Consider the following 12852-nt stretch of genomic DNA (forward strand, 5'->3'; position numbering starts at 1 on the left):
GCATAAAACAGTAAAGTTAGAAACAAAAAGGTAAAAAAAAAAAACCTAAAAAACAAATTTATAGGTGGAAAAACAATTACATTTAGAGCCAGAATTTCCAATGCGTGTGAAAGTGCTCATGGACTGTTTAAATCTAGCCCTTAATTAATGTTTTGAAAACATTAGAAATTTACCATCCTCCTCTGTGGAAAACCCTTGAGTCTGATAGTGAGATAGACGTGGGTCTGACTCGTTTGGTTTGTGCCACTGAGGTTTGTTCACAGGCCTGCTAGCTGAGTGACCTTGTGATTGCTGCTGCAAAGTTGAAGTCCCAGGGGTCTCACATGTCCGTGCTACCATCCTAGACCTCTGAAGTGCTACGTTGTAATCCGGAGGTTTTCTAGTTGGCTGGGAAACTCCTTCAGCAAAGTCTGCAATAGGTATTCCTACATAACCAGGGGGAGTTGGAGGTGGTTCTCGATATCGACCTTCTTTTCGTGCTGCAGAAAAATAATACACTACCATAAGAGACAGTAACTTGTGAAAATATGTTCAAAACACAATTTCAGCAATGAGAAAGAAAGAAATATATCAACCAAATCGAGATCTGATCCAAATACAAAAAGGTTAAGATTTAAATATTATACAAGTATCAACATTATATCACCTTAAAAAACAGAAATCATGTAAGAAACACTTTTGGTAAAAGACAGTATGTTCAGTATGACTGTGTTTCCATCATGCAGGCAATGGTTATACTTGGCTAAGCCTCTAACTTTTAGTACAGGACAAAATATCTTACTGTCCATTAAACTGTACATGCAGTAGAATTACGCAAATTAAGTGATGTCTCCACTAAAACCCTGAATCTGCAAGTCAATACAATTACCCATTGAAGTCAAGGGGACTGCTCATGAAATAAAGCACATAGATCTCTGCAGGTCAGGACCTGATATCCTATACTCTGAAGCTTTAAAATACTGCCAGTCAAGAAAAAAAGGTAGCACTCACAAATTCAAACAACTCAAGTCCCATCATCTCATTTAAAAAATATGTAGACTCCCCAGATGAAAGAGCAATGGCAGATATTCAGTTGTGAACCAAAGTGCTTGAGTTTGGAAAAATTCCCTCTGCTTATTCAGTTTTATGCTAGCTTCTTATTAACGTCTTTCAGGCTGCAGAAGTTGCTATATTGCCCCACAGGTGTTAGAAATGCAAATCAAATACTGCGACAAGTAGTTTAAAAACTGGGAAATTAAGAAATTGAAAAAAATTTCAGTGGTTAAAAAACCTATAGACATGAAAACTCTAGTCAGGGAGTTCGGAGAGTCTTAAAATCTCTTTAGAGTAAGTTTTCGTTAGGTGCATATTAATTAAGATCTCAAGAAAATCCTTTCTAATCAGTCATGACATGGGACAAGAAAAATCAACAATGGGAAAAATCTACATTTCCCATTTAGGGTCTTCCACTGATTTTGTGTCATTTACTGAATTAATTCTATCCTTCAAATTCCTCCCCAAAACACACTTCTACCATTAAACTTTTAAAAAATGATAACTAATTATTGTTTGCAGTGTTGTATCAGTGTTGGTCCCAGGATACTATTGGTCAATTTCCTAATGTCTGTAGATAGTTCAACTCCTTCAGGAAAGGACAGGATCATATGTTTGTACAGGAGTGGTCAAATTGTCAACACAGAGGATAAACAAAATGCACGTATACTGAAAAAGAACTTTTAGTCCTCTGGCAGAGAAGACCAGCAGCAGAGTATGAACTACTACAGTATGGTGTTTTTGAGTCTACATTTAGAAAGACTTCACAAGGGCACCAAGGTGGTCACTTTGACTCTTAATTATGATCTTTTAAATTACGGTGTTGACACTAAACATAGAAATATTAACAAACATGTAGCCAATGCATTCATCTAATGTGACAGAACAGATCTGTTAAACCTTCATAAAAACTGTTACTTTCTTTCTTGTAGTTGAGAGGGTGCTGAATCTCATGGAAAAAGCTCCCTCAGAATTATATATGTGAAATTCACCATGTTAAATAAGGAATCTATTAACGTAACTTGTGCTGATGGGACCTAACGATATTATAAATAGGAAGAAAAATGGTCCTACCATAGGCAGTAATCTCTAACATAAGACCGACTGTATTGAACAACTGTGTTTGAACAGTGGCTCTTTTCCAAATGCAATCTAGGTAGAGGGAGTGTGCAAGAAATTTTAAAGAGGTTTTAAGGGTTTCTGAAACAGATTGGTATCCGAAAATCTCAAATATAACTTTCTCTCCACCAACATTAAACATTCACTACTCTCTCCTCTGGCTTCTGTTACCAATTTTCTGTGCTTATTCCTACCTTCAATTTCGTGTGTTTGTCTCTTCCCTTCCCTTCTACTCTTCTTTTTTTTCACTCTTGAAAATATAAATCATTTTGTTTTCTCTTAACCTCTTTCCTCGCTTGCCTGTTAGTGCCCAAAATCAACTCTGATGTGCTGCCACTAAACTAGCAGGTTGTTCCCACTTCACTCTACCCCCATTTGTATCCTTGTTATCTTTCGCTTTGACCCCACTCACTTCTTCCACCCCAGGATTATATCAGTGCTCCGGTTCCCAATCACAGCGCTTCATCAGTTGCATAGGACCAATATAGAGTTAAACTGATATGACCATAGGAAGATTAATTATGCTGCTTCTGTGGGGAAGAGCTGTGCAAGGATAATAATAATGCAGAAGCAAGTCTCCACTGAATCTGAATTGGATGGAAATGAAATGACTGGAACTTTCAGGCTTCTCTTATATTTCTGAAATCTTTATAAACTAGATTTTTTTTTAGAAACAGGCCTCCTAGTGGCATGGTGGGATGTTTGCTGCCTTGCTCAAGAGCAGAGCTTGGAAGCACATTTGTCAAGCCTGTCATTCCACATGCTAATGGAAACTACATGATGTGAATAGTATTAGAGATAGGCCTCAACCAAAACATCTGTTCTCCTCCATCCTTTGAGGAAATTCAGATCTGCAGATGAAACTTTGGGGGCTGGGCCCATTGCTAAGTAATATACTTAGTTTCTGAATGGAAAGGATGTTTACCATTATGCCCTAACTACATTGTCATGCTGGCAGACCAGATAGTTCTCACGCAGTTCCTTCAGGATGAGGGTAGACTGAAATGGGGGAGAGGTTTGAGGGAATAAAATGGTTACAGAAACCAGTGGCCTCAGATTGTCCAAATCCATCTTGCATAGGTAAAGGGGGAAATATCTGGACAAAAATTCAACACAGCAAAAAATATTTTAAAAAGTAACCTCACTTCCTTTAGCAAAAGGTCTGTCCTAGTGTTTCAGGTCCTTGATTTTCTAGGCACCAAGGCAGACATCTTCAAACGAGGGTATCTGAAGTTAGACATCTAAATCTGTATTTAGGCACTAAGAGTGACCCTATTTTCAGAGGTGATGAACATCCACAACTACCACTGAAGTCACAGGAACTTGTAGAGTAGAACACTGAGAGTCAGGTCATATTTAATGAGATCCCTGCATACAGACTTCGGTGCCTTACTTCAGTCACCCAAGCTTGAAAATTGTAACCTAAATACATTAGAATCTCAAAATACCAACCACCAACAGTTGAGTTGAATTCTTGATTTTATGGCACCTGGGAAGGAAGTACAAGAGGCCACATAACTCAGGAATGAGAATCTACATTACAAAGTGATGCTTTTCTCAGCAGCAAACACACAATTGAAGGGCAAAATTTGAGAGAAACTACAAATTGACTGCGCTTTTTGCTTTAAAAACAAATCAGATTAAAGCAAAATACTTATATAGTAAATTCACATCTATATGTAAATGAACAGGATACTTTGTGGTAAACAAAATATAACTTACCAATAAGCCCCTTTGCACTACTTGATGATATAGTTATATGAGAGGACATGGGAGCTGGCTTTGACTCCTCTGCTGTTACAGATGTTATGCTACTGGTTTCAGCTTCAATTGAAACATCCTTCCCACCCCGCCGCTTTATGGTACCTGTATCACCTTCTGAGTCCTCTCCCCAGTAGCCTGTTGAGGATGCCCAGCTTGCTCTGGACTGTGCTTGATCAAGGCCCTCCCTACCTTGACTCTGCCTGCCATATTTTGTGCCATGATCGGGGAACATCATCTGGTCCATATGACTGCCTGAGGCCCATAATCCTGCCCCATCGCCTGAACTATCGAAATGAACATGTCCAAAAGGAAGAGTCTCCCAGCTTCTCTGGTGTTGTATTGTCTGTATGTTGTCATGAGAACCACTTGAGCAAGAAGTCCAGCTGCCACGGCCACTGTCTGCAGCATCAAGTGAAGCGCGATCCCCCTGATCCTGTGATAGCTCTTCTGTACTGGGAGAAGAAAGCACAGTTGCTCCAGCATACAGGCCTCTGTTCTCTGACAGTGGTGCATATGAACTAGATGTAAAAAATACAAAGAAAGGAAGAGAAATTTTACAATGGTATCATAAGTGATAATCAGCAAATCAGAACTGTAAAGCATTCATTGCTTTACAGACCAAGAGAATTTGATAGCTAATGAAAAACACAGTTGATACAAGTATCATCTATAGCATAGCTTTCCAATATCCAAAGTTTAATGTAATTGGTACTAACTAATGACTTGGTCAATTTTGAGTACAGGGCATTCTTTTTGTAAGGCTATCCTTGACAACAAAGCACTTCAGCAGTTACTAAAAAGGTACTGATGAAAATGTGACATACTTTGGGATTCAGTTGAAAGGTTCCCCCCATCTGTAAAATAAGGATAATACTGTACTTTAAACACTTCTTGTCACAACACTAGCCTGCCACAGGAGTGAGGATCACCTGTAGCATTTATAAATGCTCTAAAGGTGAAGAGCAGGTGCACGTAGTTACTGGCACTGCTGTAGACATTAGAACAATGTGGGATATTTTCTCATCTGAATGTAAAGTATTAAAAAAACAGAGGTAATATAGAAGTGGTGACCTGGAAGGAGAGAGTGGAATTCTCTCACAGAAGGGAGGAAATTTCTACAACAGCTGCAGAAGAGAGTTTTTAAAAAAATGTAAATATATACAATTCCTACCCTAAGCTGTATTGATCTGGTTCAATCATGGCTCTTCTATCAATTCTACCCACACCAAGATTAGTCTCCACAATGCTGACAGAATGCCTCTGTCTCCTCTCATCATGCAGTGACACTGGCATGGAGTCAAATGAAGAATTGCTGACAATACTAGATCTGGAAGAAATTTCGCTGTGACCAGAATCTGAAAAGTTATCCACGGTGCCACTAGGAGCCAAAGTATAACCTGCATAAGGATCAGAATAACATTAAATAGACATTCTAAATTTACAATCAAAAGATTTCTTAAAGAAAAGTTCAAGCATTAGCATAGATATTCAATATCAATACTATTGGAGCAAATATAATTATCAAGAGCAGTACTGTATGCAACAAAAATATGCAACAAGACCATCATTCAAATGTGGCTGTTTTATTTCTGAATGTAGGTTTAAAGGTAAGTGGCAACATGAAATATTTGTATTTAGAAAAGTCTGATCTCTTCTTTACAAAACTATTGCCAAATTTATCAATTCCTGGTGTTTTTGGCTCTCTAGAATTATATTAAAACATTTCCCTTTGTAGGACATAACACCCAGTCTTGCAGTATTATTTATGTCTATGTATTGTGACAAAGTTCCTCCTCTATCTTGGTAGGTCCTGCGCTTACTGGCGGATTTTCTTGCCTCAGAGATTCACCATGTGGGTTGGGGAACAGCCCAGAGACCTTCCCCTCTGGAAGAACCCACAGTCCAGGTCAATTGGGAGGTTTGGGGGGAACCCGGGCCCGCCCTCTACTCCGGGTTCCAGCCCAGGGCCCTGTGGACTGCAGCTGTCTATAGTGCCTCCTGTAACAGCTGCATGACAGTTATAACTCCCTGGGCTATTTCCCCATGGCCTTCTCCAAACACCTTTCTTATTCTCACCACGGGACCTTCCTCCTGGTGTCTGATAACGCTTGTGCTCCTCAGTCCTCCAGCAGCACACCCTCTCACTCTCAGCTCCTTATGCCTCTTGCTCCCAGCTCCTCACACTCACACCACAAACTGAAGTGAGCTCCTTTTTAAAACCCAGGTGCCCTGATTAGCCTGCCTTAATTGATTCTAGAAGCTTCTTAATTGGCTCCAGGTGTCCTAATTAGCCTGCCTGCCTGAACTGGTTCTAGCAGGTTCCTGATTACTCTAGTGCAGCCCCTGCTCTGGTCACTCAGGGAACAGAAAACTACTCATCCAGTGACCAGTATATTTGCCCACTACCAGACTCCTGTACCCCACTGGTCTGGGTCTGTCACAGTATCTTAACACAGACTATGGGGGGCTTGGAACATAAGAACTTCCATGATGGATGAAGCCAGTGGACTATGTAGTCCAGGATCCTGTTTTCAACAGTGAGCCACGCAGGGAAAGGTGCAAAATACCTTTCAGTGTTACCCTCTGTCCCTAGAGAAAGTTTCCTTCTAACCCCCAATAGTTAACGTTTGCCTTTAGTCCTGAAGTATGAGGAATTATATTCCTTCCAAACCTTTAAGTATTTGCTAGAACAACTCTAGACATACATGTTATCTATATAAATATCTTATCTTTTTTCAATTCTACTATGCTTTTGGCCTCAGTTATACCTGTAACACATTCCACAAGCTAGTTGTGAAAAATTATTTCCTTTTACCAGTTTTCAATTTACCAGCTTTCAAGTTCATATTATGAAACAAGGTGAACAGAAGATCCTGATCTACCCTCTCTTATAAACGTTATTTTTTATCCTATCCCTTCTTATTCATCTCCTTTGTCAGGTAACCAATCCTAATCTTTTCAATCTCTCTTCATATGAGAGTTTTTCCATTCTCTTAATCATTCCCCTCACCTTACCAAGGGTTCTCAAACTGGGGGTTGGGACCCCTCAGGGGGTCGTGACGTTATTACATGGGGGGATCGCAAGCTGTTAACCTCCACCCCAAACCCCTGCTTTGCCGCCAGCATTTATAAGGGTGTTAAATATAAATTAAAAACACTTTTTTATATAAAAGGGGGTTGCACTCAGAGGCTTGCTATGTGAAAGGGGTCACCAGTAATTTGTTTGAGAGCCACTGCTCTAAACCCCCTTCCATAATTCTTCCAAAACCTTTTGGAGGTGGAGTGACCAGAACTAAACATACTATTTTAAATGAGGATTTTACACTGAGTTAGATAATGTCATTAAAGTATTTTCCTTTTTCGCCATCTCATCTTTTTTTTTTTTTTTTTTTTTTTTTTTTAAATGGAGATATCCCATCTCCTAGAACTGGAAGGGACCTTGAAAGGTCATTGAGTCCAGCCCCCTGCCTTCACTAGCAGGACCAAGTACAGATTGTGCCCCAGATCCCCAAGTGGCCCCCTCAAGGATTGAACTCACAACCCTGGGTTTAACAGGCCAATGCTCAAACCACTGAGCTATCCCTCCCCTCTTGGTCCCATTCTAACATTTGGTTTACTTTCTTCACCACTGCCTGTATTTCTTTTGGACAAAAGAAGTCAAAACAAAGCAAGTGTTTGGGAAACACTTAAAAATGTTATTGGGGATTTCTGTTGTTTGACGACAGAAGGTAAACAATTGTTGAACGTCTAATTCTGCAGTTCCAATTCCAATGTATATGTGTACAGTATAGAGAAGGCAAATTAAGAACTTCCGTTCTCTGTCTCATATCGCAATGAAATTAAGCATTTGACAACGTTTGGAAAAATTAAACAGTGGCAAATTCAAAACTGATAATAGGAAATACTCAGTGTGGAACTCACGTGTGGAACTCATTCCCACAGGAAGTAACTGAGGCCAAGAAAGTAGCAAGAATTAAAAAGGGATGTGACATTTCTTGTATAACAGAATATCCAGTTACAATAATTAATGATAACAGAAATTTTGGATGGGATATTAAGTCTTCGGGGTTTAAACCAATCTCTAACAGAGATCAGGATGAAACCTATGTGGGGGAGCAGATTATTTCATATGTACCTATTGCTGATTTCTTAAAGGTTCCTCTGATGCTTCTGGTACTGGCCACTGACAGTATATTGGATCACATGGACCTTAGGCCTGATAGTATGGCAATTCCTACATTCCTATGTACCATTCATCTGACCTTCACTGACTATCTAATCCAAACAGGTTTCCAATGTATGTTCCATTTATGTGAGGGGCTACAAGAGTCATTCCCTCCAACACAAAGTCATTTACTTTAGCATGCTCCCTCATTTTGTCTCCATTTTGAACAAACAGAGTCAAGAATACTTCGGCACTGGGGCCGTTTGCATGATAGCATAGAACACAGCAGACAATTCACACTTTGCATGTAGATGATTGATCACCTTGCAAATATGGGCCTTGATTATAGCACTGCATGTGAGATTTGTCAGCTAAACCTGAGCTGGCCATCTAATCCTTTGTTTTCAGGCAATTAACATTTTCTAGGCTATGGCTACACTAGACATCTTTCAGCGGTGCAGTTGCACCGATGCAAGCTCTCGTGTACAGATGATCTAAAGCTGACGGCAGAGAGCTCTCCCGTTGACTTAATTAATCCACCCCCAACAAGCAGCTGTAGTTATGTTGGCGGGAGAAGCTCTCCCACCGACATAGTGCTGTCCACACCAGCACTTAGGTCAATGTAACTTATGTTGCTCAAAAGGGTGGCTTTCTCACATCCCTGAGTGACATAAGTTATACCGACATAAGTGGTAGTGTACACATAGTCTTAGAAAGTTTATCCTAAAAGCAGTTCTTTAGGAAGGTAAATTATTAAAATGTAATTTTGTGATGAATGTCTATCAGCTATTATTTTTATTACAAAATATTTGTATTACTGTAATGACCAGGATCCCTAGTCATTGTGCAAGGTGCTGTACAAAAAGAATTAAAAAGATATGTTGTTGAATGGCATCTAACCTACTTTTGTATGTAAGCATGCAATTTTAATTTTTAGTTTGAAAATCACCATTAAACTTCAAAGAGATTTCAGTGGAGCTACACAATTCATACTCGCTGAGGATCTGTCCCTAACACTGCCAAATCTGATTAAAGTTAAGAGAGAAAACACGTTAGTTCATGGTGCCACTAAATCTTGGAAATGCTTTGAAATTTAGAACCATTTTCACGGATTGCTTTACCAAATACACAGTACTACACTTCCTCTCCATTTATTTGATCCCGATTCCTTTTTCAATAAATGCACTGGCCTTGATAGAATGTGATCAAATTCATATAAATTTACACCTTACTAAAGTCCATGAGATAAAATTATGCTGAGATCTTACAAAGACTTGAGCTGATTATCAAAAGATTTTCTGCCTAAGATCCTCCTCTATCTCACCCTTAGACAAGCTCACTTCAGCAGTGCTTTTGGATATGTATTTGTACTTCTGAAGGACACACCCCTCATCCCTTTTAAAAACATTAGCCAATTGTGCGTGTGATCTTTTTCCTTTCGGTTTTGTAAACCCCACCTATCCTATAGGCCCGTGGTGCATTGTTATTCTTGTTACTGTTCTCACTTTCGAGAGAAGAGGAGGAACTGGTTAGAGCCGACTGTCTGGAGCCATAATATCTCAGCTAATTGCCACTGCCACCTAACAACAGGATGAGAAAAGAGTTTAGATATCCATTTGACAGACACAGGAGAGAGTGATACCCAGATGAAATGCACACAAGTTTCAATTTCTCAGCATCACAGTGCAATTTGGTGGGAGTCATTTCTACAGTGAAATCTAGAACTGTCCAAGCTCTATCACAAGTCTGAGCTCTTACTGTGTGGGGCTCAACTCAGACATAGATTTTTTAATACAACTTTCTCTCATGCAGCCATTAAAATTGATTTCCATGTTATTCTGAAAAGGATAGGAGGAGAAAATGACCTCGAGGTTAACTGCTATAGGAATATGCTATTCCATTTCTATAGTGACACTCTTTTTTTTTTTTTTTTAAATACAAGAAAGGCAAGTGCTTGCACTTGATCTTTTTTCTCTTAATTAACAGCCAGAGCCAGTACAATGAAAAAGGAAACAGGACAGAAATTCATCAGGAGTCTTAAATCATCTTGTTTAAACTCATTTGCAGTTTTGGCCAGTCACACTGGACAGTAATCTCTACCAGTATATTTTAAGATAATTTTAAATAATTTCATAGAAACTAACTCAGCCAAGAAAGCCTCATTGTGCAAAGCCATGTGTCAAACTTCCACCTTGATTCTTGGGATGACTAAGGTATTTGCATAAAGGAAATGTAATGCTTTAGTGATCTGAGCCTTTAACACTCTACAGAAAATCCTGCTGTCTTGCATGGGTCCTTCTCCATCCAGCACAATTGCACAGCAGGCAGGCATGATTTTAACCTAGTAATTCCTTTAGAAATCAGCAGAGGGCTTGGTTATTATACCCAGTGATGCTCCAAAGTGCCACTATGAGCTCTGAACTTCTGCCCATGTATGCTGCCTTTGGTAGAGGGCAACTGAAGGAGACATGTTTTTTCTCTGAAGTAGCAGTAAGGAGAGTTGCTTAGTGTGATGGCTCCAGGATACTCTAAACCCATCTTCCTGCGTTTTGCTAACAGGATGGTTCCTGAGGCATCCACTTGGGCACCACTACTCCAGTCCCCTGCCAATCCTCATATGGCAGCATAAGTAGGAAAAGATGTCACCCTTAGGGCTTATCTAGACACACAGGTAGCGTGCAGCAAACTGTGGTGTAAATCTACAGTGCGCTAGTCTGCTGTGCACTAAATGTCCATGTGGACCATGCTACCACACACTGAAAGGGCATTTTGATTTATTCTGCTTTGAGACGCAAGTAGATCAGTGTGCACTAGTGAACTTTTAGTTTGGTAGCAGAGTCCACATGAACAGTTAGTGTGCTGTAGATTTACATCCCAGCTTGCTGTGCACTAATTGTTCATCTAGACAAGCCATTAGTCTCCAAGATCCCCTCACAGTTATTTCTAAAGCCTGCAGGTTTCAGGAAAAGGACGGGAAAGTGTTGCATATCTTATACCTTTCCTTGGAGAGGTCTGTGGTGATGTGGGAGGAGAAGACAACTGTGAAGATGCATTTGATATTGTGTCTTCAGCTTGTTTCTTGTGACGGTCCAAACTTCCTTCTTCAGACAATGAAAGAATTTTCTTTAAAGCTTGTGGGGAGTTAATGCCTTTAAGAAAGAAAGAAAGAAAGAAAGAAAGAAAGAAAGAAAGAAAGAAAGAAAGAAAGAAAGAATTAAGCTGGAAATATATACACTTGTTAATTTTACAATGCATTATAGGGACACTGTAAAGATAAAATATTTATCTTCCTTGAGTTACTAATACCACTTTGAGTGAACACTTTTACCAAAGCAATCACTCTACATCTGACCTATCAGTTCTCATCCTCACAGAAAACCAGCACAGCACTTTCAAAAGACGAGCCTGGGAGCTTAAATTCATAACTTCACTAGACACTAAAAATCATGGACTGAATAGAGACACTGGATTTCTGGCTTATTACAACTATCTACAACCCACTAACAACCCTTCCAACCCCTCCTTGCTTTCCTTTCCTCCCTATCACTTGAAGGGTGTTAACAGGCCACTTCACCTTGAATGTTCCCTTGAAACATGTGTTAACTACTTATGCTAAATGATCTGTTCCACCTTGTATTCAGCTATTACACTAGCACTTTTGTCAGTAAAACTTATGTCACTCAGGGATGTGCAAAAACACACTCCTGTCCAACGTAAGTTACAATGACATAAGCATCGGTGTGAACAGCGCTATGTTGGTGGAAGACGATTTCCCGATGATGTAGCTACCGCCGCTTGTTGAGAGTGGTTTAGTTATGCTGATGCGAGAGCTCTCTCCCATGGGCATAGAGTGGATACATAGATCTTGCAGCAGTACAGCTGTGCCGCTGTAAGGTCTCTAGTGTAGACATAGCCTAAGTTTCCCAGACCTGAAAAAGAGCTCTGTGTAGCTCAAAAGCTTGTTTCTCTCACCAACAGAAGTTGGTCCAATAAAATTTTTTTTACCTTATCCACCTCATCTCTCTAATACCACTTTTAATAATCTAAAATAAAAAAAATAATTTACTCCTCTCTATTTACAATATGCTGTTTATTTCTGTATTTTTCTCAGCTTTGACAATGAAATTGGACTACTCTGTTTCAGATTCCAATTCATATCTACTAGCAAAATATTGCTGTGTCTGAGTTTCCACCTGTTCATCGAAAAGATCTCCTGTAACTCGTGTTCCAGAATATTTTTTCTGCAGATCTATCACCTGGGAGATGCGTGTGATGAGTACTGGGAGATCAAAACTAGCAAATGGTGGAGCTGTACACAATCCCTCAGAGATTCCAATGTTTACTGAAAGATTACATAAAAAGGCCTCAACTACTCTTCAGTATTCAAAATGGCTTAGAATATCACCAAAGAAAGTGATGCGGAAGGTTGGGCAAGTGAATATCTGGTGGGGCAATATATTCCTAGAGTTGGCTTTCTTCCTTTCTCCTTTGAGAACGGTCTCTGCACAAACCCTATACTTTGGGAGATTAGCAGTAACAACTCCTAGAGAAGACCTAGAGAGCAAAGACTGAAGAACTGCTCTCTTGAAACAGGCATCAAGTTTGCTGATTAAAAGTGCAGACAGATCTACATGCGACATCTCTGCAAATTTCAGGGGTGGAGTTGCTACAGAATTTGCATTTGATCTAGAGGACTGCAGTGTTGCAATCAATAATCCAGAATTATTTGATTAATACAGTTTATTTGATCCTCTAGACAGCAGAATCTACAG

General features: G+C 39.6%; 1 protein-coding gene across 9 annotated transcripts in view; it reads right to left on the bottom strand.

Moving 5' to 3' along the window:
• RAPGEF2 (Rap guanine nucleotide exchange factor 2) overlaps positions 1–12852 on the bottom strand; it is a 335598-nt gene that overhangs the window by 2686 nt on the left and 320060 nt on the right. For 7 of the 9 annotated variants that reach the window (XM_054030402.1, XM_054030403.1, XM_054030401.1 and 4 more), the window contains 4 exons: positions 11077–11229; positions 5087–5312; positions 3874–4433; positions 174–479 (listed from right to left, as the gene is read on the bottom strand). In XM_054030402.1, coding sequence (XP_053886377.1) covers positions 174–479; positions 3874–4433; positions 5087–5312; positions 11077–11229 — 1245 coding nt within the window. The remainder of the gene's footprint in view (positions 1–173; positions 480–3873; positions 4434–5086; positions 5313–11076; positions 11230–12852) is intronic. The other 2 variants (XM_054030406.1, XM_054030405.1) reach the window with 2 other exon arrangements.

The sequence above is a fragment of the Malaclemys terrapin genome, chromosome 5 (genome assembly GCF_027887155.1).
Source record: "Malaclemys terrapin pileata isolate rMalTer1 chromosome 5, rMalTer1.hap1, whole genome shotgun sequence".
NCBI classification, from domain to species: Eukaryota; Metazoa; Chordata; order Testudines; family Emydidae; genus Malaclemys; species Malaclemys terrapin.